General features: G+C 41.4%; 1 protein-coding gene across 2 annotated transcripts in view; it reads right to left on the reverse strand.

Moving 5' to 3' along the window:
- ULK2 (unc-51 like autophagy activating kinase 2) overlaps nt 1-23,443 on the reverse strand; it is a 55,579-nt gene that overhangs the window by 251 nt on the left and 31,885 nt on the right. Inside the window, exons 9-15 of one of the 2 annotated variants that reach the window (XM_017861977.1) lie at nt 15,115-15,264; nt 12,548-12,756; nt 10,760-10,938; nt 9,856-9,974; nt 9,347-9,504; nt 6,480-6,615; nt 4,904-5,002 (exon numbers count right to left, since the gene is read on the reverse strand). In XM_017861977.1, the coding sequence (XP_017717466.1) occupies nt 4,944-5,002; nt 6,480-6,615; nt 9,347-9,504; nt 9,856-9,974; nt 10,760-10,938; nt 12,548-12,756; nt 15,115-15,264 (1,010 nt within the window). In that variant the 3' untranslated portion in view covers nt 4,904-4,943. Of the gene's footprint in view, nt 1-2,758; nt 5,003-6,479; nt 6,616-9,346; nt 9,505-9,855; nt 9,975-10,759; nt 10,939-12,547; nt 12,757-15,114; nt 15,265-23,443 lie in introns of those variants that run through there. The other variant, XM_017861976.1, reaches the window with a different exon arrangement.

Here is a 23,443-nt window from a genome sequence, read left to right on the forward strand (position 1 = left end):
GAAAGAATGCATTAGAAAGACAAGGAGTGTGCATTTGGGTTTTCTAAGGATGAGACAGTGTGGGGCTCCTGTAGGGAGGTGGGTACTCCTGTGCCCAGTGTGGTCTCCTGCTCCCACCACTATTCAGCTGTGGGGTTTTTCCTTGGGGGAAATTACTTTCCAAGTTTGATTTTCCACCTGTAAAAGGAGGCAAGTAAGGGTTGGTATGAGGATCAAATGAATTAACAACTATCAGACTGACAAAAACATTCCACTTCAACAGCCAAATTGACTTAAAAGGGCAACATAGATGTCTGAAGTTAGACTGCCTGGTGGGTAAGCTGGAGAAAGGAACTTCTATGCAAGAACTGTGTCCTTTCAGAAGCTCCAGCCAGAACGCACATGGTTTAAGAGAGCCCTGAAGACAGGCATTGCCCCACACAAACACAGAACAAATTGTTCTCCACCCTCTCTCAAAACAAAACAAGAGCAGTGAAGAGCCACAGACTGATGACCAGTACAACGGATACAGTATTGCTGAGCCCTTCCATGTGCCAGGGGCTGGGCAAAGAATTTCATATTCATTAACTTATTTCTCACTTCAATTCTGTGAGACATGCACTCTTCCCCCACTGACAGATGCGGGGGAGGGGAGGAACTTTGCCAAAGAACACACAGCTGCACATGGTGAAGCTGGAGTTTGAGACCAAGTGGACCACTAAGCTACCTGCCAAATTCAGTTGCAGAAACCCTAAAGGAGGTATACAACACAGTTTCCAATAAACAAGAGCTCATGTGGGCACTTCATAATGATAGAAGCTAACTGTCCAAGAGCACGACTGTCTTGGGACAGGAGGTCATGCTGCAGAGCCCAGGGCGTCCGCCCTGCACAGAGAGGGAGTGCAGACCTAAGGAGAGGCACACTCTGTGAAAAGAGGAAAAACCTACAGATTGATTCCACCTGTTCAGAGCAACAGGCACGGCTTCACTTGGGACCACATGTACCCAGGGCCTCCACAGGGCTAGGTCCTGGCTCTGTGGCCATCTCTACACAGCCTCTGCTGGGCTACTCTGTGAGAGGTCACACTGGCAGCAGGATCTCAGCCTCTGCTCCTTTCCCTAGTACAGTTTAATCTCTGAGTTCACTTTGATCTTTTACCAGTTCGGCTTCACCACTTGCACCAAGGCTGTGATTTCTCAGGGCAAGTTGTCAGTTTTCCCGTATGCAGTGTTTTTCTAGGTGGATTGTTTCTGATGTGGTTTCCTCTGATGCACATGAGGGAAGTATCATCTTGACTCCTCCCCCAATACAATTATTCTCACAGGGCTCTGCTAAACATGAGACTTGGGAGGGACCCAAGAGCTTGCTTGGCTGCAGATTCAAGGGTCTAGAACTCAGAAGAAAGTGGTCTGAGGTGTCTAGAAACAGGCACAGATGCTTCCAGAATGCACTTAATACCAAGTTCTCTGAGCAGTAGCTACTCCCTGCCAAGTAATCCTCCTTGAGAAACACTGATCAACCTTGCTTTATTCCAGAAAGAATTTAAGACTGCCTACAGAAAACACAAGGGAGCATAGTTAAAATGTGTGAAGTCCTCCTCCAAAACATGTACTAACCACTAATATCAACATTAAGGATTTTGGCCAGGCACGGGGGTTCATGCCTGTAATCCCAGCACTTTGGGAGGCCGAGGCAGGTGTTCAAGACCAGCCTAATACGGTGAAACCCCATCTCTACCAAAAATACAAAAATTAGCTGGGCATGGTGGCACATGTCTGTAATCCCAGCTACTTGGGAGGCTGAGGCAGGAGAATCACTGGAACCCAGGAGGCAGAGGTTGCAGTGAGCCAAGATCGCACCATTGCACTCCAGCCTGGGCAATAGGGTGAGACTCCGTCTCAAAACAAACAAACAAACAAACAAATAATAAGGATTCTTCAGATATCTAAGTCCAGGTCCTCATATCCACTGTGTCCAACTCAACTTCTCCTTATTACTATGCAGACTGAGGCAGTCCAGCCCTAAAAATCCCCTCCTCTCAAGCTCCTAGACGGGACTCTAGTGAGGGGAGAACTGCTGCCCTGGTAATTCCTCTTGTGGGGACAAAGGAACATGGGCAATAAGTTACTTATCAGTCTTCACTGGAGGTTGTTTCTCTCAACTAAAATTATCAAAATTGGGTGTTACAATTTTTAATTTGATATTCCCAGACAAGTGCCAGGAGAGAAGCTGTTGCAAATAGCTAGCTGAGTAGAGAGGAGAAAGCCTCAGCAGAGAGGCAAGCTGGAGGGAGGGATGGATACTATCCTTCTCTGAACTGAAGCAGTCACAGGATGGCTGCACAGAGCACTCCTGGCATGCAGAAGGGGGCGTGAGGACTCAGACACTCTGAGATGCATGGGTTTGGGGTACCCACTCGAGGCCTCATGTCCACTGTGTCCAACTCAATTTCCTCCTTATTACTGTGGAGACTGAGGCAGCTTGATCCTAAGAGTCCCCTCCTCCCAGCTCCTATTCACCACTCCAGCGAGGAAAAACAACTGTTGCTCTGGTTACTTCTGTCAGTGGAAGGAGGGGACAGGGACTATGGGAGACCAATTATCTAGAGCACAGGCCTCCAAGTCCAGTGGAGGGTACAGTTAAAGCAAATCTTTACAGTAGTAATAGCTGGTCAGCAATTTTCCAGGTTATCGCTTGAATACAGGTGTCAACCCATGAATGTATGTATGAACTGGTACATTTCCACTCTATGAAGCACGATATGAAATTAAAAAATACTCAGGGAAACATAAAGCATTTGTTTATTATTGCTATACTCAAGGCAATATCTCTTAAAACAATTAGCCTTGATAATGGAAGTATAACCAGAACCATTATTCATGAATTTACAGTTTGTTCTTTTCTGCTGTTGAGACTTCACTGTTTCACACACACCATCTACCCCAAGAACTTTATTATACAAGAACAAGAAGAATTAACTTGAAAGTCACAAAGCATGGCTTGACGGCTTGCCTAGTTCCTGACTTTAGGCCAATCACGTCCCCTCTCTGAACCTGTTTCATCCTGTATTAAAAAAGAAATGGGAGAGGAAGAGGAGAGGATAGAATAAACCTACAACTGAGATAACACAGGTGATAACTGAAAGAACATGAATGAAATTTCACTGTGAATAAAAAATATCATACACAATAAAGTATCACTAATAACAAATAGGGTTGGGGAGGTAAAACAGTCTATGTTCCTGGAAGCCTGGATGACAGCAGCTGAGAACTAAATCCTGGGGCAGGACAAAGGATATTCATGGCCAAGTCTCTAAACTCACTAAGGAAGTACCTGGCTCAACAAGTCACTTAATATGTACCCAGCTACACCCTAGAAACATTTTGTCAGTTTTATTTTACCTTAATATACATTTGTACAGGCAATAATAAAAAGGCTATTACACAACAATTCAGTGAGTTTTACCTAGTTTCAAGAATAATGCATGCAGTTACAAATGAGAGGTAGAAACACTGTATTAAAGACCTAAAAATACAAACGTCATATAAATAAATGTTCAAATTAACTACTGGAATTTCATACAGATAAATAAGGTAAAAATTACATTACTTTGTCAAAGTAAAGGAAAACCATGTTTGTTTTTATCAGTACATTAAAATTAGATTAATGCCAAAGAGCTCTGTGCAATTTGTCAGAGTTCAGATTATTTTAAGTAAAAGGATTAAAATAAAAGGATTAAAATTGGTGAATGGTTTATTCAAGTATTCAAGCAGGTAAGTAAAAGAAATCAAATAATATACAACGTAGGAACCATTCCTGGAGGGATATTAAGTTAACTGCCTGCATTCTCCATGACTAGCTATTTGGTGAACTGTCAGGATTAACATGAAAAATACACATTAGGCAGAAGAGAGCTGCCCATTTTCCTAAGAGAAAACGAACTTCATTTTCCACTCACTTCGTGTAGGAACTCCACATCACTAACAAGCCTTTAGGTCACCAACTTTGTTTTGGCCCTATTCAAATTCTCAAGAGTATCTCTTGATCCATGATTTTTTTTCCTAATACTGCCCAAATAAACCTAGCCTTTAGTAAACCTAAGGTCACAGGCATCAATGTACATTCTGCATGCACAATAAAAAATGGAACCAAAAGCTAACAAAAACATTACTGAGAAAATCTGTAGGTGTAGATGAAGAAAAAAAAATTGCAAAGGTTCACATGAATACGTTTTAACCACTTAAAAGTTCACTGGAGATTACATGTGAATTCTGGGAAGGGTATATGTATACAATGAAGTAAAATATTTTAAACAAGTCCATTGTGCCTCAGTTAAGTTACAAAATCCAATACACAGTTGTTTTAATAAATTAGTGCAATATGAAAGATTTTGGAAGATTAACATGTGTCCATATTAGGATCAAATTGAAGATTTCAAAATTTCTTCCAAGATCCACGTTTCACTTCTTAAGCTATTTCTTCCTGAGCTGTTTAAAGATACATGCTCAGATTTAAACAAACTTACTCCAAATATCAAACTCCCTGGATGAGGGGTGAATACTTTTACCTTTATACCTCAGCAAACACATGGAATTTCACACACTGCTCTGATGAACTGAGTGATGAGCACTCACTCTGTTACATTTTTAATTACCTTTAAGAATAACTGTACCGGTTATCCTAGTTCTAAGGTACATTTATTCACCAAGTCCAAACTGGGAGCCAAACACTCTTGCTCCTGCTTCTACAAAGAAAAAGGGAAAGGGTGACTTTCTCCAATAAGGCAGATTTCCTACAAATATGTAGTTTTGGATTGTTTTCCTTTTGAAATCACTGTTTGTTCTTTGGTAGTCACCAGTTAAGAAGCTACAGTTTCCTGGGGATGGGGTGACAGAACTCAAGCTGTAATCCCAAAGGAATCACCTCAGGTTCCCACCACCGGTCCATGGGATGAGCCTGCTGCTCACACGGTTGCAGTGCTATGGCAGAGCGCCGACAGTCTTCTCTCAATACTACATTTATCTAGAAATAAAATAACAAAAATGAAGAACTAATGAAAAAAATCACTAATTATATTGTCATCTCTATTCTATCTTTGCCCCAAAGTTAACAGTTCTGAACATGTTTTCTTATTTCTGCTTGGTAATAGTTTAGATACAACTTCTAGCTTAGTGCTGCAAAGTGGTAAAATTTGGGTAAGCACGTCAGCTAGCTTGTTACATAACTAGCTTGCTCAAAACTGCAAATAGTCTTAGAACTGCCATCCTCTTGTGGCTACTCAAAATGTAACGTGACCACATACACTCCAACTCCAAAGAGTCCACCACCTCTGCCTAAAAAACCAGATTATGGCCAGGCGCGGTGGCTCAAGCCTGTAATCCCAGCACTTTGGGAGGCCGAGGCGGGCAGATCACAAGGTCAGGAGATCAAGACCATCCTGGCTAACACGGTGAAACCCCGTCTCTACTAAAAAATACAAAAAACTAGCCAGGCGAGGTGGCGGGCGCCTGTAGTCCCAGCTACTCGGGAGGCTGAGGCAGGAGAATGGCGTGAACCCAGGAGGCAGAGCTTGCAGTGAGCTGAGATCTGGCCAGTGCACTCCAGCTTGGGTGACAGAGTGAGACTCCATCTCAAAAAAAAAAAAAAAAAAAAAAAAAAAAAAAACCAGATTACTGGGCTTGTATGTCGTAAGTAGTAACATCCTGGTATCCCATCAATCTCCACTCTGCTATCTATACCAAGTCTGCAGTACACAGAAGTTTCACAGGACTCTTCAGTCACTAAGCCCATGAGGCTTAAAATAGTTGCATTTAATAATAAAAATAAAGTCCTCCTACATATACGAACACTTGCCAACAAAGTAACAGTGTAGAAATCTAAAGATGAATTACGCAGTCACCAGTGCTTTTCATGCATCACCTATAATCCTCACAACAACCCTGCAAGGCAGGCGCTGCTGTATCTATCTATGTATCTATCTAGCTATGTATTTATTTATCTATATATATATGTATCTATGTATCTTCCTATCTACCTACCTACCTACCTACCTACCTACCTACCTAGGATGGAGTCTTGCTCTGTCGCCCAGACTGGAGTGCAGAAGCGCGATCTCAGCTCACTGCAACCTCTGCCTCCTGGGTTCAAGCGATTCTCCTGCCTCAGCCTCTCGAGTAGTGGGGCTTACAGGTATGCACCATGATGCCCAGCTAATTTTTGTATTTTTAGTAGAGACAGGGTTTCGCCACGTTGGCTAGGCTGGTCTCAAACTCCTGAACTCAAGTGATCCGCCCACCTTGGTCTCCCAAAGTGTGCCTGGCCCTACTCCCATTTTATGAAAAAGAAGCTGAGACCACACAAAGGCTCAGTGATTTGCTCCAGGCTGGAAAGACACGATTCAAACCCAGGCAGGATTCCAAACTCCAAGCTCTTTGTACTATGCCTGTGGTAGACAATTAAAATGAAGTCAGTAAATACACTGCTTTGTAAGTCAACTTACATTTATGTACATTTTCAATATCTGCAGGGTCCTGTAGAATCTTAGTTAGGCCTTCCAAAAGAAGGGCTGCCTTATGATAGCGATAAACAATATCTTCGGTCTGCTGAAACATCTCATCAAGGGCTGCAGACTGAACCTGGAACCAGTCAACAAAAACACAATTCTCTCAATTTTTCCAGGAAAATACAAATCCATTTGGGCATTTAAGCTTTAAATGGAATCCACCTAAAATTAACACATTTTGGTAAAGTGATACAATCTGCAAAACTGCATAAAATTCAAAGATTCTTTGGGATGAGCAATACATAAGAGCAACTTCATAAAAAGTCATTCTGCTTTCAAACACAGTCTTCTGGTATTCAGAGGTATGCCTCAGATTTCATACTAGAACCCTTCTAAACTGGCTCTTTTATGACTTCACTATAAATTGATTTTAAACACACACTTCCACACAAGGGTAACCTGAAATTTCATTAAAGTAGATTCTGTTTCAATTATATAATTAAATGATGCTAACAGTCACTTACTGGCTTTATTGGCTTCTTTTTCTAGCCAAATAATTTTTGGGTGTTGTCATTCATTCATTCAAATACACTTATTAAGCACCTACTAAGTGCCAGGCACTGTGCCTACAATGAAGGAGAGCTCGCAGTCTGGAGGGAGATACAGTCCTGCAAAAAATGCAATTCTAATTCCAAGGGACACCTGGTATTACAGAAGGAAGCACTGGATGGTACGGAATACAAAGGGGACGCCTCTAACCTATATTATGGAGGAAGATGATTAGGGGAAGCTTCCAGGAGGTGCTGTTTGTGCTGAATCATGAAGCAACAGCAGAAGAGAATTAGGTGAGGAAAATATGGGAAGGGGCTCTCCAGAAAGAGGGGATGGTAGCATTATTCACAGGGGTTTCCCCATCGACATTCTGATTTTCTCTTTGATCATTAAATACCAGAACTCTCAGTAATCCAGTATCCAAATTTACTTGTTAATATGCTGTATCTTTGTTTTTAATTTTAAAAATGTATTAATGTCTTCTTATACAGACGGGGTCTTGCTCTGTTGCCTAGACTGATCTCGAACTCCTGGGCTCAAGCAATCCTCTCGTCTCAGCCTCCTGAGTAGCTGGTACTACAGGTGCTTGCCACTGTACCTACCTATTCTCTCTCCTTCAAAAAAATAATTTCAAGTAGCTAACAACAAGCAAATAAAATGGATACAGAAAATCAGAGCCAGGACAAGTAAAAAGAAAAAAATAACTTAAGTGTTAATGCCTCTAAGCTCACTAAGCAGCCAGGATGAAAGGAGGAATTTATTAAGTTATAGATCTCTTTATTCTGAGAAGGAAAAACAGCATAATAATTCCTTATGGAGGACATTTTTCTGGTGCAAAATTCTAAAAATAATTTATCATATAAGGTCTCAATTCAGCATACAGTGATGCAGTGCGTATTATTCACCTCAACAGTTTACAGCAATATGATATATACTATTTTTGTCAAGAATTTATATTCCAAAGTTATTTTCCTATGGTTATTTTAATAAATTTCAAAATAAGGCCATGGAACATAACAGCACAGTTCAAAGTATAGACAAATGGAAAATGGAAATGGGGATCTATTATGTTAATGTGTTAGAAATACAATTAGCACGCCGAGCACGGTGGCTCATGCCTATAATCCCAACACTTTGGGAGGCCGAGGAGGGTGAATCATTTGAGGTGAAACATTTGAGGTCAAGAGTTCAAGACCAGCCTGGCCAACACGGTAAAATCCCGTCTCTACTAAAAATACAAAAATTAGATGGGCATGGTGGCAGGTGCCTAGAATCCCAGCTACATGGGAGGCGGGGGCAGCAGAATCACTTGAACCTGGGAAGCAGAGGTTGCAGTGAGCCAAGATTATGCTGCTGCACTTCAGCCTGGATGACAGAACAAAATTCCATCTCAAAAAAAAAAAAAAAAAGATTGGCTAACGAATGAATTTTCCCCACTTAACTACTTTTCAACAGCCTCTATTTTATTTCTACTTCAGAGCAATTTTTCCCCAAGAGAGGCAGAAAACAAATTTCCAATATTATAACCAGAAAATTGGAAAAGGAGGTTTTACTTTGTGTCTACACTACAATAATTATCAGTAAGTGGGACCTGAGCACATAAATTTGTGTGGATTGATTAATAAAGCAGTGTTTTTTCTAAGAGTTTTATCAAGCCTGACTTTCTTAAACAACAGAAAATGCAGGAACAGATCCTGCTAATGCTTTTAGATGCACACTATAAAAAGATTAGATTGGCCGGGCACAGTGGCGCATGCCTGTAATCCCAGTACTTTGGGAGGCTGAGGAAGGTGGATCCCCTGAGGCCAGGAGTTCGAGACTACCCTGGCCAACATGGCGAAATCCCATCTCTACTAAAAATACAAAAATTAGCTGGGCATGGTGGCAGGTGCCTGTAATCTCAGCTACTCGGGAAGCTGAGGCAGGAGAATCACTTGAACCCAGGAAGCAGAGGTTGCAGTGAGCTGAAATCGTGCCACTGTACTCCAGCCTGGGTGACAGAGTGACTCCATCTCCAAAAAAAAAAAAAAAAAGAGAGTGATTAGATCATTCCTAATGCCAACAATGTTTAATAAGAGCTGTAATAAACTTTTAGCAAATGTGGTAACTTACAAATGTGGATTCGTAATACATTCAATAAATTACATTAAGAGTTGCTTAAATCCAATTACTTCTTTAGTAGAAGGCGATCCACAATACTTGGGACTTGAGACATTATCTTTTAAAATGATAGCTGGCAAATAGATATTCAATTAAAAAGACACTTAAAAGATAAGTAGTACTATACAATATTAAACCTTAGAAAGGGTTACCATTTCTACAGCACAATTATAGATGAGTTTCTCTGCAGTCACACTGTTGATTTCATCAATAAACCTCTGTTTGTCAGAGAAGAATCGATTCAGCTTTTCTGTAAGTTTCTTGCACATGGTGATGCAGAATTTATATCGTTCGTTCAGATTTTTGACAACTGAAAAAAAAATGAGATGGGAACTAATTTTAATTTTCCTCCAGAAATAAAGACACAGTGATATGTATCTTTCTTGCTGATATATAGGGAAGGTGTCACTAGTGATCATTCAAAAAACAGACCAGAAACAGGATTCATTCATATGTTATCTCTTTCAATATGAAAAGATTGAGAATAATGCACTTCTGATTTATATCAATTAAACTGCAAAAAGTTAATAACCCAGCATCTTTTCCCTTTAAGAATATTGAAAAATAAAAATAACAGTGAGTACTCATAAGACACTCTCACGGTGTGATGGGAAAGAGCAACTTAAGGACCCCTGGAGTCACACGCTGCCTTCTCCCATACCTTGTTTCACCGCTGTGGATGGGCTCAGTTTCCCGGACTTGATCTGGGCTTTGGCAAGATGCAGAGAAGCCGCAAGCAGCTGTGCTGCTTTCATGTACAACACCAGCTGCTCCACCCGCCTGCACCCAAAAGACAGTAGCAAAGGGTTATCTAGTGAACTAATCTAAGATGTGGCACTTTACACAACAGGTCAACATTAAAATTGCCTTTCTATAAAGGAATAGCATCCTCTTTGATTTCTTTTTTTCTTTTTTTTGACAGAGTCTTGCTCTGTTCTCCAAGCCGAAGTGTAGTGGCTTGATCGTGGCTTACTGTATCCTCTACTTCCTGGGCTCAAGGGATCCTCCCACCTCAGCCTCCCGTGTACTAACAGCTGGGACCACAGGGGCGCGGCCACCATGCCTGGCTAATTTTTGTATTTTTTATAGAGACAGGGATTCATCATATTGCCCAGGCTGGTCTTGAATCCATGGGCTCATGCAATCCTTCTGCCCCATCCTCCCAAAGTGCTGGAATTACATATAGGCGTGAGCCACTGCGATCAGTCCTCCTTAATTTCTTAATGCACAAGTAAACTCTCGAGGGACAAGGCATAAAGATGTGTGTACTTTGAAAACAACGGATACACTCAGATAAAAATCAATACAATCTATTTACATAAATAGTAAAATTTATGTAATTTTTATGTAATTATCAACAGTATAATTTACAAGGAAAGGCAGCACTAAGGTTGTATAATCTCCAGGTCTTGGCTCATATAGTGAAATCTAGTATAATGAAATAATTGAGACTCCTAGCTTTTAGTAGTGAGATACGATCTTCAGTGGATGACAATACCTATGACTTAGACACAAGTTTAGAGAAAGCATGAAAAGTCTGGAAATGAATGACGGGGGGTACCTACCCCCAGTCTTTGCTCAGCTGACTGATCTGGTCCACCACCACACTCTCCTGGATCTGGTACAAGGACACAGCAGATGTGCATAGCTCAGGGTTTCCTCCCCTCACGGCTGTCAGGTCCAGCACACATTCGGTGAACATCAGCATCACATTCAGATGGCGTAAGGTGTCCGTGTGTTCCCGCTGCAGCAAAGTCAATTTGTCTTAGAAAATTTCAGATTAAAAATAGGTACATACTCATTTCTGTACATAAACCATGGCCACTGATCACGTTTTCTATACTTAGGAGTATCAGAATGACAAAAGGAGATTGAAATTTTTAAACTTCAGAAAGCTGGTAAGAAAATGAACACAAATGAAACCAAATGTAGGTATATGCATGTGTTTGTGTATATATATATCAGAGTACCCACATAAGTAAACTCTCAGGATGGGTCGCTGTGCTTTTACCAGAAAAAGAAAAGAAAGCTGAATGATTAAACCAATATACATGAGACAAAAACATGACAAGTTAGACACCAAGATTATAAGGATACTATAGGTGCTAAATTACACTTCTTGATACTGTAGTGAATTCTGTTGACTTCTTATAATTTCAGAGTTGCTTTACTTAATTTCTGGTGGTTTTTCAGTTAACAGTGATTACTAATACCAAAGCTCTAAATTTCTGTGATCTTTTCAGTTAGTTAAAGAGGGGAGTGTTGGTAGACATAACAACATTCAGAGGGCTGTCATTTAAAAATGGGTATTCTAGGCCAGGTATGGTGGCTCACGCCTGTAATCCCAGCACTTTGGGAGGCTGAGGCAGGTGGATCATCTGAGGTCAGGAGTTTGAGACCAGCCTGGGCATCATGGCGAAACCTCATCTCTACTAAAAATACAAAAATTAGCCACTGTGGTGGCATGTGTCTGTAGTCGCAGCTACTCAGGAAGCTGAGGCAGGAGACTGGCTTGATCCCAGGAGGTGGAGGTTGGAGTGAGCTGAGATCGCGCCACTGCACTACAGCCTGGGTGACAGAGCGAGACTGTCTCAAATAAACAAACAAATAAATAAATAAATGGGTATTCTAGAATGTTGTTTTGAGATTTGTTTTTAGTTATAAATGCATCCTGAAATCTCAAATAAGCCTAAAAGTTTCCCACTCTATTATGGTTAAAGAAAGATGAGAATCATTTTCCTGGTGACAGAATAAGCCAATTGACTTCTAAGTCTTTCTGCTCTGTGACAGCATATTGGACTATATGTTTCAATATACTGGAACATGTACTGGAATGTACTAGAATGCTCATGCCTGTAATCCCAGCACTTTGGGAGGCAGAGGCAGGTGGACCACGAGGTCAGGAGTTCAAGACCAGCTTGGCCAACATGGTGAAACCCCGTGTCTGCTAAAGATACAAAAATTAGCCGGGCATGGTGGCACGTGCCTGTAATCCCAGCTACTCGGGGAACTGAGGCAGGAGAACTGTTTGAACCCAGGAGGCGGAGGTTGTGGTGAGCCAAGATCGCGACACTGCACTCCAGCCTGGGCGACACAGCGAGGCTCCATCTCAAAAAAAAAAGAAAGAAAAACACAGAATCTATGCGTTTCTTCCTATAAACCAAAGCTTATTATGGATGAGTGTCACTGTCAACATTAATCTAAAAAGACATCAGCAATACTTTTCAAACAGAAAAGGCACGTTAAAGAGAACATAATTTAGTAACTATTTAATGTATTTTGTTCTTGTCATCACTAGAATGTTCTCATAACAAATCAACATTACATTCACACCACTATAGTCTCTTCTCTACCTCCATCAGCGTCTCCTCTGGCAGTTCAGGGGCTTCAAAGGTGATGAGCCCCTCCAGGCTGGGGGGTGAAGCACCGTAAGGCACGTATCTCAGGTTGGGAGCTGCCTCTGCTCCTGGAGGGGAAGAGCCGAAGCCCGGGCCAGGCGGGGACCCCACACACACGCGGCCACTCACGGCACACAGAGAGCCCCCCGAGTTGCTGGGCCCCACTACGAGGAAACAGAGGATACATGGCAGTGTCCAGAGTCAGGACTTTCACACCCACTCCTACTCTTATGTACTGAATAAACCTGCTGAGGTGATAAAGGAAATGTTAAAAGAAACTCACTGACCCCTATGTACTATTTGAGGATATTAATAGTTTTTACCCATCCATGTTCATTGTTATTCCTTGTCTATGTATTTTATATTAGACATCATCACAGCTGGTTTTTTTAATACTCTATTTTAAACAAATTTAGATCATATTCATTTCTCCTTGCTGTTCCACAGGGCCTCATAATTATAAAACTCAATGGATGCATAGTGATTCATTAAGTTTATATATAATGTTTATCTGGAGTTATTTATACTATTTCTGATTTTATTCATATTACAAATAGCACTGTAATGAAATGCAGTTATTCCTTCTTTTGAATAATTTCTTTGTGATAAACACTCTGAAGTGGTATAAGAAGGAATGGAATTAGCATAGATCAATACATATTTTTACAGCTCTTCCTAAGAACTGCTATATTACTCTTTAACACAGGCCTGAGTAAGCACATAGATCTTATTTAAACCTCAATAACACTGGACATGATACTTTTTTTTTTTTTGAGACAGGGTCTTGCTGTTGCCCAGGCGGGATTGCAGTGGCGTGCTCACAGCTCACTGCAGCCTTGATTTCCCAGGCTCAGGTAATTCTTTCATCTCAGCCTCACAAGTAGCTGGGACTATAGGCGTATGCCACCATGTCTGGCTAATTTCTGTATTTTTTTTTGTAGAGACGGGGTTTCATCATGTTGCCCAGGCTGGCCTCGAACTCCTGACCTCAAGTGATCCTCCTGCCTCGGCCTCCCAAAGTGCTGGGATTACAGGCGTGAACCACCATGCCCAGTCTTGGGACATTATTACTTTTTAAATGTAGTTAGAGGGCCGGAGCGCGTGGCTCAAGCCTGCTAATCCCAGGCACTCTTGGAGGCCAAGGGATGGCGGATCACGAGGTCAGGAGATCGAGACCATCCTGGCTAACACGGTGAAAACCCCGTCTTACTAAAAAATACAAAAAACTAGCCGGGGGCGAGGGTGGGCGCCTGTTAGTCCCAGCTCCTCGGGAGGCTGAGGCAGCGAGGCGCTGAATGGCGTTAAACCCGGAGGCGGAGCTTGCAGTGAGCTGAGATCCGGCCCCACCAGCACTCCAGCCTGGGTGACAAGAGCGGAGGGACTCGTCTCCAAAAAAAAAAATAAATAAAAATAAAAATAAATAAAAAAAATAAATGTAGTTAAGAGTTAACAGATACAAATGTTACTTTCTTTAAAATGGTATTTTCTTATTATTCAAGGTTTTAATCGTCTTAAAATATGATTTTAGGTCTATTTTCTCTTATTATCTATTCCTGTCCTTTGCTTATTAATCTGGTATCTTGATTAGCAACTTATTTAGAATAAGATAACTTGACTCATGGTACAACAGATAAGATGTCAAATTATTGATTTCAAGACCAATCTAAATACTTTCTTAATTTTTGGTATTAACCTATTTACAGATTATAAATGATAAAACAAATCTATTAGCCTTCTAACTGTATATGGGATTAAGTGCAAAGATTGAGACCCAGAGTACAAAAAATTAAAAAAATAAATAAAACAAGTTTCTTTGCTTTTTTTTTTGAGACAGAGTTTTGCTCGTTACCCAGGCTAGAGTGCAATGGCGCGATCTCGGCTCACTGCAACCTCCACTTTCCAGGTTCAAGCGATTCTCCTGCCTCAGCCTCCTGAGTAGCTGGGATTACAGGCACCTGCCACCACATCTGGCTAAATTTTTATATTTTTAGTATAGATGGGGTTTCACCATGTTGGCCAGGCTGGTCTTGAACTCCTGGCATCAAGTGATCTGCCTGTCTCAGCCTCCCAAAGTGCTGGGATTACAGGCATGAGCCACCGCACCTGGCCAAAACAAGTTTCTTTAAAACAAACAAACAAACAAAAAACCTATAATTTTCAAATAATTTATTGGATCTACTAAAGTAACCCTTTAATATATAAGCTGAGAAGAACTATATTTGATTTGCTTCTTCATGAATAAGTCATATTTATACTATGTCATTTTGTAATATATTATATAGAACATACAATATTTTAATATATAATATAGCACTTTACAAAGTTTTTTTTCCCACAAATAATGCCTCATTTACTTCTTATAATCCATTAAGATAAAGAAAATAGTAATCTCCAGTTCACTGGTAAAGAAACTGAAGCCCAGAGAATTAAGTGACTTGTCCAAGTTACAACACTGAGTCATTTGTCAAAACACTACATTCCAAATACTAGCCAAAGACTGTAATATAACAAATGCTCCTTACCTGAGGTTGTTCTTGTTCGAAGGAGCATGTGGGTACAAGTGGGGGCCACTGCACTGTGTGGAGGAGACCCTACAGTGAAGAGGACAGCCCTGGAACTTGCTGCTATACCTGCAGGAGGTGCCAGAACAATACCACAGGCTCCTGCTGGAGCTACAACAAAAAGTTTACAGAAGGTCATGTTACCCTGATAGTGTTTATATCTGGGAGATGGGATTGCAGGTGGATACTGACTTTTATATCATGAGTCCAGTTTTTTTTTCTCTCTCTTCTTACAAAAAGTACTTACTGCTCTTAAAATCAGAAAATATAATACAATATTTTCATTAAAATAATTTATAGTAATCTCAAGTGTGAATCTTCTTCACACCAAAATCTAGCATTTGGAGTTACATTTGTATACTTCTAAAATACATGAACTGTAAGTTATACATGTTGAAGACAGTCCTAAAAGGTGAAGGCCAAGAACTGGGAATAAAAACATGTTAAGCTAGGGTGGGTATAGTGGCTCATGCATGTAACCCTAGCACTTTGGGAGGCCAAAAGGTGGGTGGATCACCTGAGGTCAGAAGTTCGAGACCAGCCTGGCCAACGTGGTGAAACCCTGTTTCTACTAAAAATTCAAAAAATTGCCGGGCGTGGTGATGCGTGCCTGTAATCATAGGCCTGACTCAAGAGCCTGAGTCAGGAGAATCTCTTGAACCCAGAAGGCAGAGGTTACAGTGAGCCGAGATCGTGCCACTGCACTCAGCCTGGGTGACAGGTCGAGACTTCGTCTCAAAAAAAAAAAAAGAAATCAAAATAAAGACATTCCCAAATAAACAAAAGCTGAGAGAATTCACTGCCAGCAGACCTGTCTTACAAGAAATACAAAGGACAAAGGATAGTTCTTCAGACCAAAAGTAACTAACTCCAAATAGTTATCCCAATCTGTAAAGATAATTATAAAACACAAACTGTATAGTTCTTCTGTTAACTGATTTAAAAAGCAACTGTATAAAACATGTATACAGTTGCATTGTCAGGTCTATAGCATATAGAAATGTAAAGTTCATTTAATTATTATTATTATTTTTTGGAGATGGAATCTCATTCTGTCGCCAGGCTGGAGTGCACTGGCGAGATCTTGGCTCACTGCAACCTCCGCCTCCTGATTCTCCTGCCTCAGCCTTCCGAGTAGCGGGGATTACAGGTGGGTGCCACCACGCCCAGCTGATTTTTGTATTTTTAGTAGAGCCGGAGTTTCATGATGTTGGCCAGGATGGTCTCGATCTCTTGACCTTGTAATCCACCCGCCTTGGCCTCTCAAACTGCTGGGATTACAGGCGTGAGCCCCCGCGCCTGGCCTTACTTTTTATTTTTTTAGAGACTGGGTCTCCACCTGTCACCCAGGCTGAAGGGCAGTGGTGTGTCCATAGCTCACTGCAGCCTCGAACTCCTGAGCTCAAGTGATCCTCCTGCTGCAGCCTTCCACAGTGTTGGGATTACAGGAGCGAGCCACTGCACCCAGCCAGAAATATATTTGATAATAATAACATAAAGGAGTCAGATGGGATTAAAACTGTATTAGGGTAAGGAAATGACACCAGATGGTAAATCAAATCCACAAAAACAAAAACAAATCAAGAGAACCAGAAATGATAAATAAGAAAGTTAATATAACAAACTATAAACACATACTTGCTTTCTTTTGTTATCTCAGCTTCTTTTCAAAGACATAAAATTACAAACCAGAGTAAGATGGCAAAATAGAAGCCTCCACCAATTGTACAACACACCCCCCCAAAATTTGCACACAATAAAGCACCTTTATAAGAACCAAAACTCAGGTGAGTAATCACAGTACCTGGTTTTAACTTCGTATCACTGAAAGCAGCACTGAGGAGGGTAGGAAAGGTAGTCTTGAATTGCCAGCACCACCCTCTGCCACTCCCCTGGCAGTGGCTGTGTGTAGTGAAGAAATAATCTGTGTACTTGGGGGAGGGAGAGTGCAGCAATTTGGGGACTGCACATTGAACTCAGTGCTGCCCTGTCATAGCGCAAAACAAAATCATTCTGAACTCAGCTGGTATCCGCCCACAGAGGGAGCACTTAGACCAGCTGTAGCTAGAGGGAAAGTGCCCATCTGAGTGGCCAGAATGTGAGTTTCTGCAAGCCTCGCCACCACAAGCTGAAGCGCTCTGGGTTCAAAGTGAACTTGAAAGGCAGTCTAGGATTGAACTTGAAAGGCAGTCAAGGAATGTAATTCCTAGCCAAATCCTGGTTCTGTGCTGGGCTTAGAGTCAGTGGATTGGGGCACGACTTAGGGAGACATCAGACAGGGCTTCTAAGTGAGGTTTTGTGCCATTCCTCCTCCCAAACCCAGGCAGCGCAGCTCACAGCAACAAAAGTGACTCCTTCCTTCTGCTTGAGGACAAGAGAGAAAGGTAAAAAGGGCTTTCTCTTGCGTCTTGGATACTAGGCTCAGCCACAGTAGGACTGACTCCGTGCAGAGTCGTGAGACCCCCATCCCAGGCCCGAGTTCCTGTTGACATTTCTAGACACACCCTGAGCCAGAAGGGAACTCACTGGCCTTGAAAAAAAAAGACCCAGTCTTGGCAAGATTCATCACCTACTGACTGAAGAGTCCTCAGGCCCTGAGTAAGCAATAACCACTACCCAGGGAGCATGCTTGGGCCTTGGGTGAGACTCTAGACATGGTGGCTTCAGGTAGTAGCTTGATCACAATGGGATAGAGCACTAAGCAGGCTCTTGGGGTTCCCAAATCTAGGCCTAGGCTCTTGGACATTTATGGACCTGCCCTGAAGGGTGGGGTCCTAGGCCTAGTAGCACTCAGTACACGCTGACTGAAGAGCCCTTTGGGCCTTAAGTTAACATCAGTGGTGGCCTGGCAGAACTCCTTGTGGGCCAGTGGTGGTTATGGCCACAGGGATAGGTTCCTCTGCCTGTGGTAAGGGCGGGAAAGACTGGGAAGGACTTTGTCTTGTGGTTTTGAGTGGCAGCTTCGCTACAGTAGGATAGGACACCAGGTAGATTTTTAAGGTTTTTAAATTCCTATCCCTGACTCCCAGATAGCATCTCTGGACACGCCTGGAGCCTGGGGAACTTGTTGCCCTGAAAGGAAGGACACAAACCTGGCTGGTTTCACCACCTGCTGATTTTAAGTCCTGGGGCTTGAGCGAACATAGGTGGTAGCCAGGCAGTGGTTATAAAGGGCCTTGGGCAAGACCCAGGGCTGTGCTGGCTTCAGGTCTGAACCAGGTGGTTCCAGTGGTGGTGGCCACAGGGGTGTTTACATCACCCCACCCCCACTTCCAAGCAGCTCAGCATAGAAAGAGACACGCCATTAGTTGCTCACCTTTTGATAAAAAGTTAGGGAACAGAACAAAAGTCTCTACCTGGTAATCCATAGAATTCTTCTGGATCTTATCCAAGTCTACAAGTCTGCAAGAACTACAGCATTATTGGGCTTAGAGCCCAAGTCCCGTCAAATACCTGGAAAGTCTCCCCAAGAAGGATGGGTACAGATTGCAAAGCCCAGATTGTAAAGACAACAGTAAATACCTAACATGTCAATGCCCAGACATGGACAAAAATCTACATCAAGACCAGTCAGGAAAACATGAACCTACCAAGTAAACTAAATAAGGCACCAGGGACCAATCATGGAGAAACAGAGATATATAACCTTTCAGACAGAGAATTCAAAATAGCTGTTTTGAGAAAACTCAAGGAAATTTAAGATAACATAGAGAAGAAATTCAAAATTCTATCAGATAAATCTAACACAGATTGAAATAATTAAAAGAATCAAGTAAAAATTCCAGAGGTGAAAAATGCAACTGACATACTGAAGAATGCACTGGAGTCTCTTAATAGCAGAATTGATCAAGCAGAAGAAAGAATTAGTGAGCTATGAAAATAGGCTATTTGAAAATACAGAGGAAACAAAAGAAAAAAATGAAAAAGAATGAAGGAAGCCTACAAGATCTAAAAAAATAGCTGCAAAAGGACAAGTCTAAGGGTTCTTGGCCTTAAGTAGAAAGACTAAACAATGACCTGATCAAAAATAATAACTACAACTTTTCAAAAGGTAGACAGTACAATAACATGTAGAGAGAAACAACAAAAAGTTAAGAAGTAAGGAGATAAAATTACAGTATTTTTAGTTTTCTTATTGCTTGTTTATGCAATCAGTGTTGTCATCACTTTAAAATAATGCACTGGGGCCAGGAGCAGTGGCTCACGCCTATAATCCTAGCAATTTGGGAGGCCAAGACAGGTGAATCACCTGAGGTCAGGAGTTTGAGACTATCCTGGCAAACATGGTGAAACTCCGTCTCTACTAAATACACAAAAATTTGCCGGGTGTGGTGGCAGGCGCCTGTAATCCCAGCTACTTGGGAGGCTGAGGCAGGATAATCACTTGAACCGAGGAGGCAGAGGTTGCAGTGAGCCAAGATCGTGCCATTGCACTCCAGTCTGGGTGACAACAGCAAAACTCCATCTCAAAAATAAAAAAATTAAATTAAATCGAATTAATGGATAATATTTGCAAGCTCATGGTAACCTCAAATAAAAAAACATATACTGGATACACAAAAAATAGAAAGCAAGAAATTCAGTGATACCACCAGAGAAAATCACCTTCACTAAAAGCAAGGAGGGCGGGAGGAAGGAAGGAAGGAAAAAGAAGACCAGAAAACAACGAAATGGCAGGATTAAGTCCTTAGTTACCAATACAAACATTGAATATAAATGAACTAAACTCTTCAGTATGAGTTAAAAGACATTGAGTGGCTGAATGGATTAAAAAAATAAGCCCCACCTATCTGGTGCCTATAAGAAATACACTTCACCTATAGAGAGACACACATAGACTGATAATAAAAGGATGAAAAGGATATTCCACACAATGGAAACTAAACAAGAGCAGGAGTAGCTATACTTACATCAGACAAAATAGATTTCAAGACAAAAACCATAAAAAAAGACAAAGGTCATTATATAATGACAAAGGGGTCAATTCAGCAAGAGGATATGACAACTGTAGATATATACGCACCCAACACTGGAGCATACAGATATATAAAGTAAATATTATTAGAGCTAAAGACAGAGATAGACCCCAATACAATAATAGCTGGAAACTTCAGGGCCCCACTTTCACACTTGGATAGATCATCCAGAAGAAAATCAACAAAGAAACATCAGACTTAATCTGCACTATAGGTCCTAATTGATATTTACAGAACGTTTCACCCAATGGCTGCAGAATATACATTCCACTCAGGATATGGATCATTCTCAATGATAGACCATATGTTAGGTCACAAAACAAGTCATAAAACATTAAACAACAACAACAATGGCCGGTGTAGTGGTTCACACCTGTAGTTGCAGCACTGTGGGAGGCCGAGGCGGGCAGATCACTTGAGGCCAGGAGTTCGAAACCAGCTTTGCCAACATGGCAAAATCCTGTCTCTACTAAAATTACAAAAAGTAGGTGGGCACAGCGGCTCAAGCCTATAATCCCAGAACTTTGGGAGGCTGAGGCAGGCAATCACATGAGGCCAGGAGTTCCAGACCAGCTTGGCCAACATGGTGAAACCCCGTCTCTACTAAAAATACAAAAAAAGCTGGGTATGGTGGCACATACCCATGGTTCCAGTTACTCAAGAGGCTGAGGCAGGAGAATCACTTGGATCCAGGAGGAGGTTGCAGTGAGCCAAGATTGCAGCACTGTACTCCAGCCTGGGCAACAGAGTGAAACTCTCTAAAAGAAAAAAAAAAAAAATTACAAAAATTAGCCAGGCATGGTGGTACACACCTGTAATCCCAGCAACAAGGGAGGCTGAGGCACAAGAATCGCTTGAATCTGGGAGGTGGAGATTGCAGTGCACCAAGATCATGCCACTGCACTCCAGCAATACCCCGTTTACACACACACACACAAAAAATTTTTTTGAAATAATATCAAGTATCTTCTCTGACCACCATGAAATAAAACTAGAAATTAATAAGAGGTATTTTGGAAACTATATAAATCCACGGAAATTAAACAATATGCTCCTGAATGACCAGTGGGTCAATGAAGAAAGAAGGAAATTGAAAAATTTATTGAAACAAATAATAATGGAAACAACACACCAAACCTTTGGGATTACAGTGAAAGCAGTGGTAAGCGGGAAATTTATAGCTAAAAGTGCTTACACATCAAAAAAGAAGAAATCTTCAAACGACCTAACAATGCATCTTAAAGAACTAGAAAAGCAAGAGCAAACCAAACCTAAAATTACCAGAAGAAGAGAAATAATAAAAATCAGGACACAAACAAAATTGAAACTAAGAAAACAATACAAAAGATCAAGGAAATGAAAGTTGATTTATTGAAAAGATAAATAAAATTAACAAACCTTTGACCAGACTAAGAGGAAACAAGACCCAAAAGCCCTCATGAATGGATTAATGCCATTATAAAAGGACTTGAGGTTAAAGGACAAGCCCTCTCCCGCCCTTCTGCCTTCCACTATGTGACGAAGCAGCAAGACTCTCACCAGAGTAAGTGCCTTGATCTTGGACTTTCAGCCTACAGAATGGTAAGAAAGTAAATTTCTGTTCATTATAAATTATGTCGTCTCAGCTGTTCTGTTATAGCAGCACAAAATGGACTAAGAAAGATTTCAATATTCACTAAATTGATCTAATAATGCAATCTCCATCAAAAACCCAGCCAGTCTCTCTACAGAAACTGACAAGATCATGCAAAAATTCATATGGAAACTCAAAGACACCCCTAATAACCAAAACAATCTTGAAAAGAACAAAAAAGAAAACTCCTATTTCCTGATTTCGAAACTTAAGACGAAGCTACAGTAATCAAGGTAGTATGGTACCAGCATGAATTGACATATGTATCAATGAAATAGTTGAGTCCAGAGATAAACATATTTATGGTTGTATTAGTTCGTTTTCCTACTGCTATAAATAACGCCCGAGACTGGGAAATTTATAAAGGAAAGAGGTTTAATTGACTCACAGTTAAGCATGGCTGGAGAGGCCTCAGGAAACCTACAATTATGGTGGAAGGCAAAGGGGAAGCAAGGCACTTTCTTGGCAAGGCAGCAGGAAGGAGAAATGCCGAGCAAAGTGGGGAAGAGCCCCCTTATAAACCCATCATATCTCGTGAGAACTCACTATCACCAGAACATCATGGGGAAACTGCCCCATGATTCAATTACCTCCACCTGGTCTGTCCCTTGACACATGGAAATTAAGGGAATTACAATTCAAGATAAGATTTGGGTGGGGACGGCCGGGCGCGGTGGCTCAACCCTGTAATCCCAGCACTTTGGGAGGCCGAGATGGGCGGATCACGAGGTCAGGAGATCGAGACCATCCTGGCTAACATGGTGAAACCCCTCTCTACTAAAAAAAATACAAAAAACTAGCCGGGCGAGTTGGCGGGCGCCTGTAGTCCCAGCTACTCGGGAGGCTGAGGCAGGAGAATGGCGTAAACCCGGGAGGCGGAGCTTGCAGTGAGCTGAGATCCGGCCACTGCACTCCAGCCTGGGCAAGAGAGCCAGACTCCGTCTCAAAAAAAAAAAAAAAAAGATTTGGGTGGGGACACAAAACCTAACCCTATCAATGGTCAACCAATTTCTGACAAGGCTAGCAAAACAACACAACAGGGAAAGAATAATCTTCAATGGTGCTGCGACCACGGAATAGCCCATCCAAAAGAATAAAGCTGGATCCCTTGACCACATCATCCATAAGAATTAAGTCAAACTGGACCACAGACGTAAGTGTAAGAGCTACATCTTACACTTTTAAAATTAGAATTATAACGCTGTCAGAAGAAAATGCAGTTAGGCAAGGTCCAGATGCAATTTAAGGAATGTATAGGGAAACCCAAAGACAACAGGAGAGACAAAAACAAGGATACCAGAGAAAATTTTAGCCTCTGATACCCACAGCTACAGCAAACACTAAATAAAGCTTAACTCTGGGCCAGATAAACAAAAAACCTCATACTAAAGGCCTACTTAACTCAGTTTTTAAACAAAGTATATCATACTCAGCCTCAATTAAAAGGCATGCTAAAAGGCAAAAACACAGTTTGAAAAGAGAGAGCAAGTCAAACATCAGAACCAGACTCACATATGGCAGAGATACTGGAATTAATATCACACTGGGAATTTAAAGTAATGATAATTAATATACTAAGAGCTCTAATGGAAAAAGTGGACAACATGCAAGAACAGATAGGTAATATAGACTCAAAAAGAGTCTAAAAGAAATGTTAAAAATCAAAATCACGCTAACAGAA

Source organism: Rhinopithecus bieti, unplaced genomic scaffold, assembly GCF_001698545.2.
Source record: "Rhinopithecus bieti isolate Rb0 unplaced genomic scaffold, ASM169854v2 scaffold_63305, whole genome shotgun sequence".
Lineage (NCBI taxonomy): Eukaryota > Metazoa > Chordata > Mammalia > Primates > Cercopithecidae > Rhinopithecus > Rhinopithecus bieti.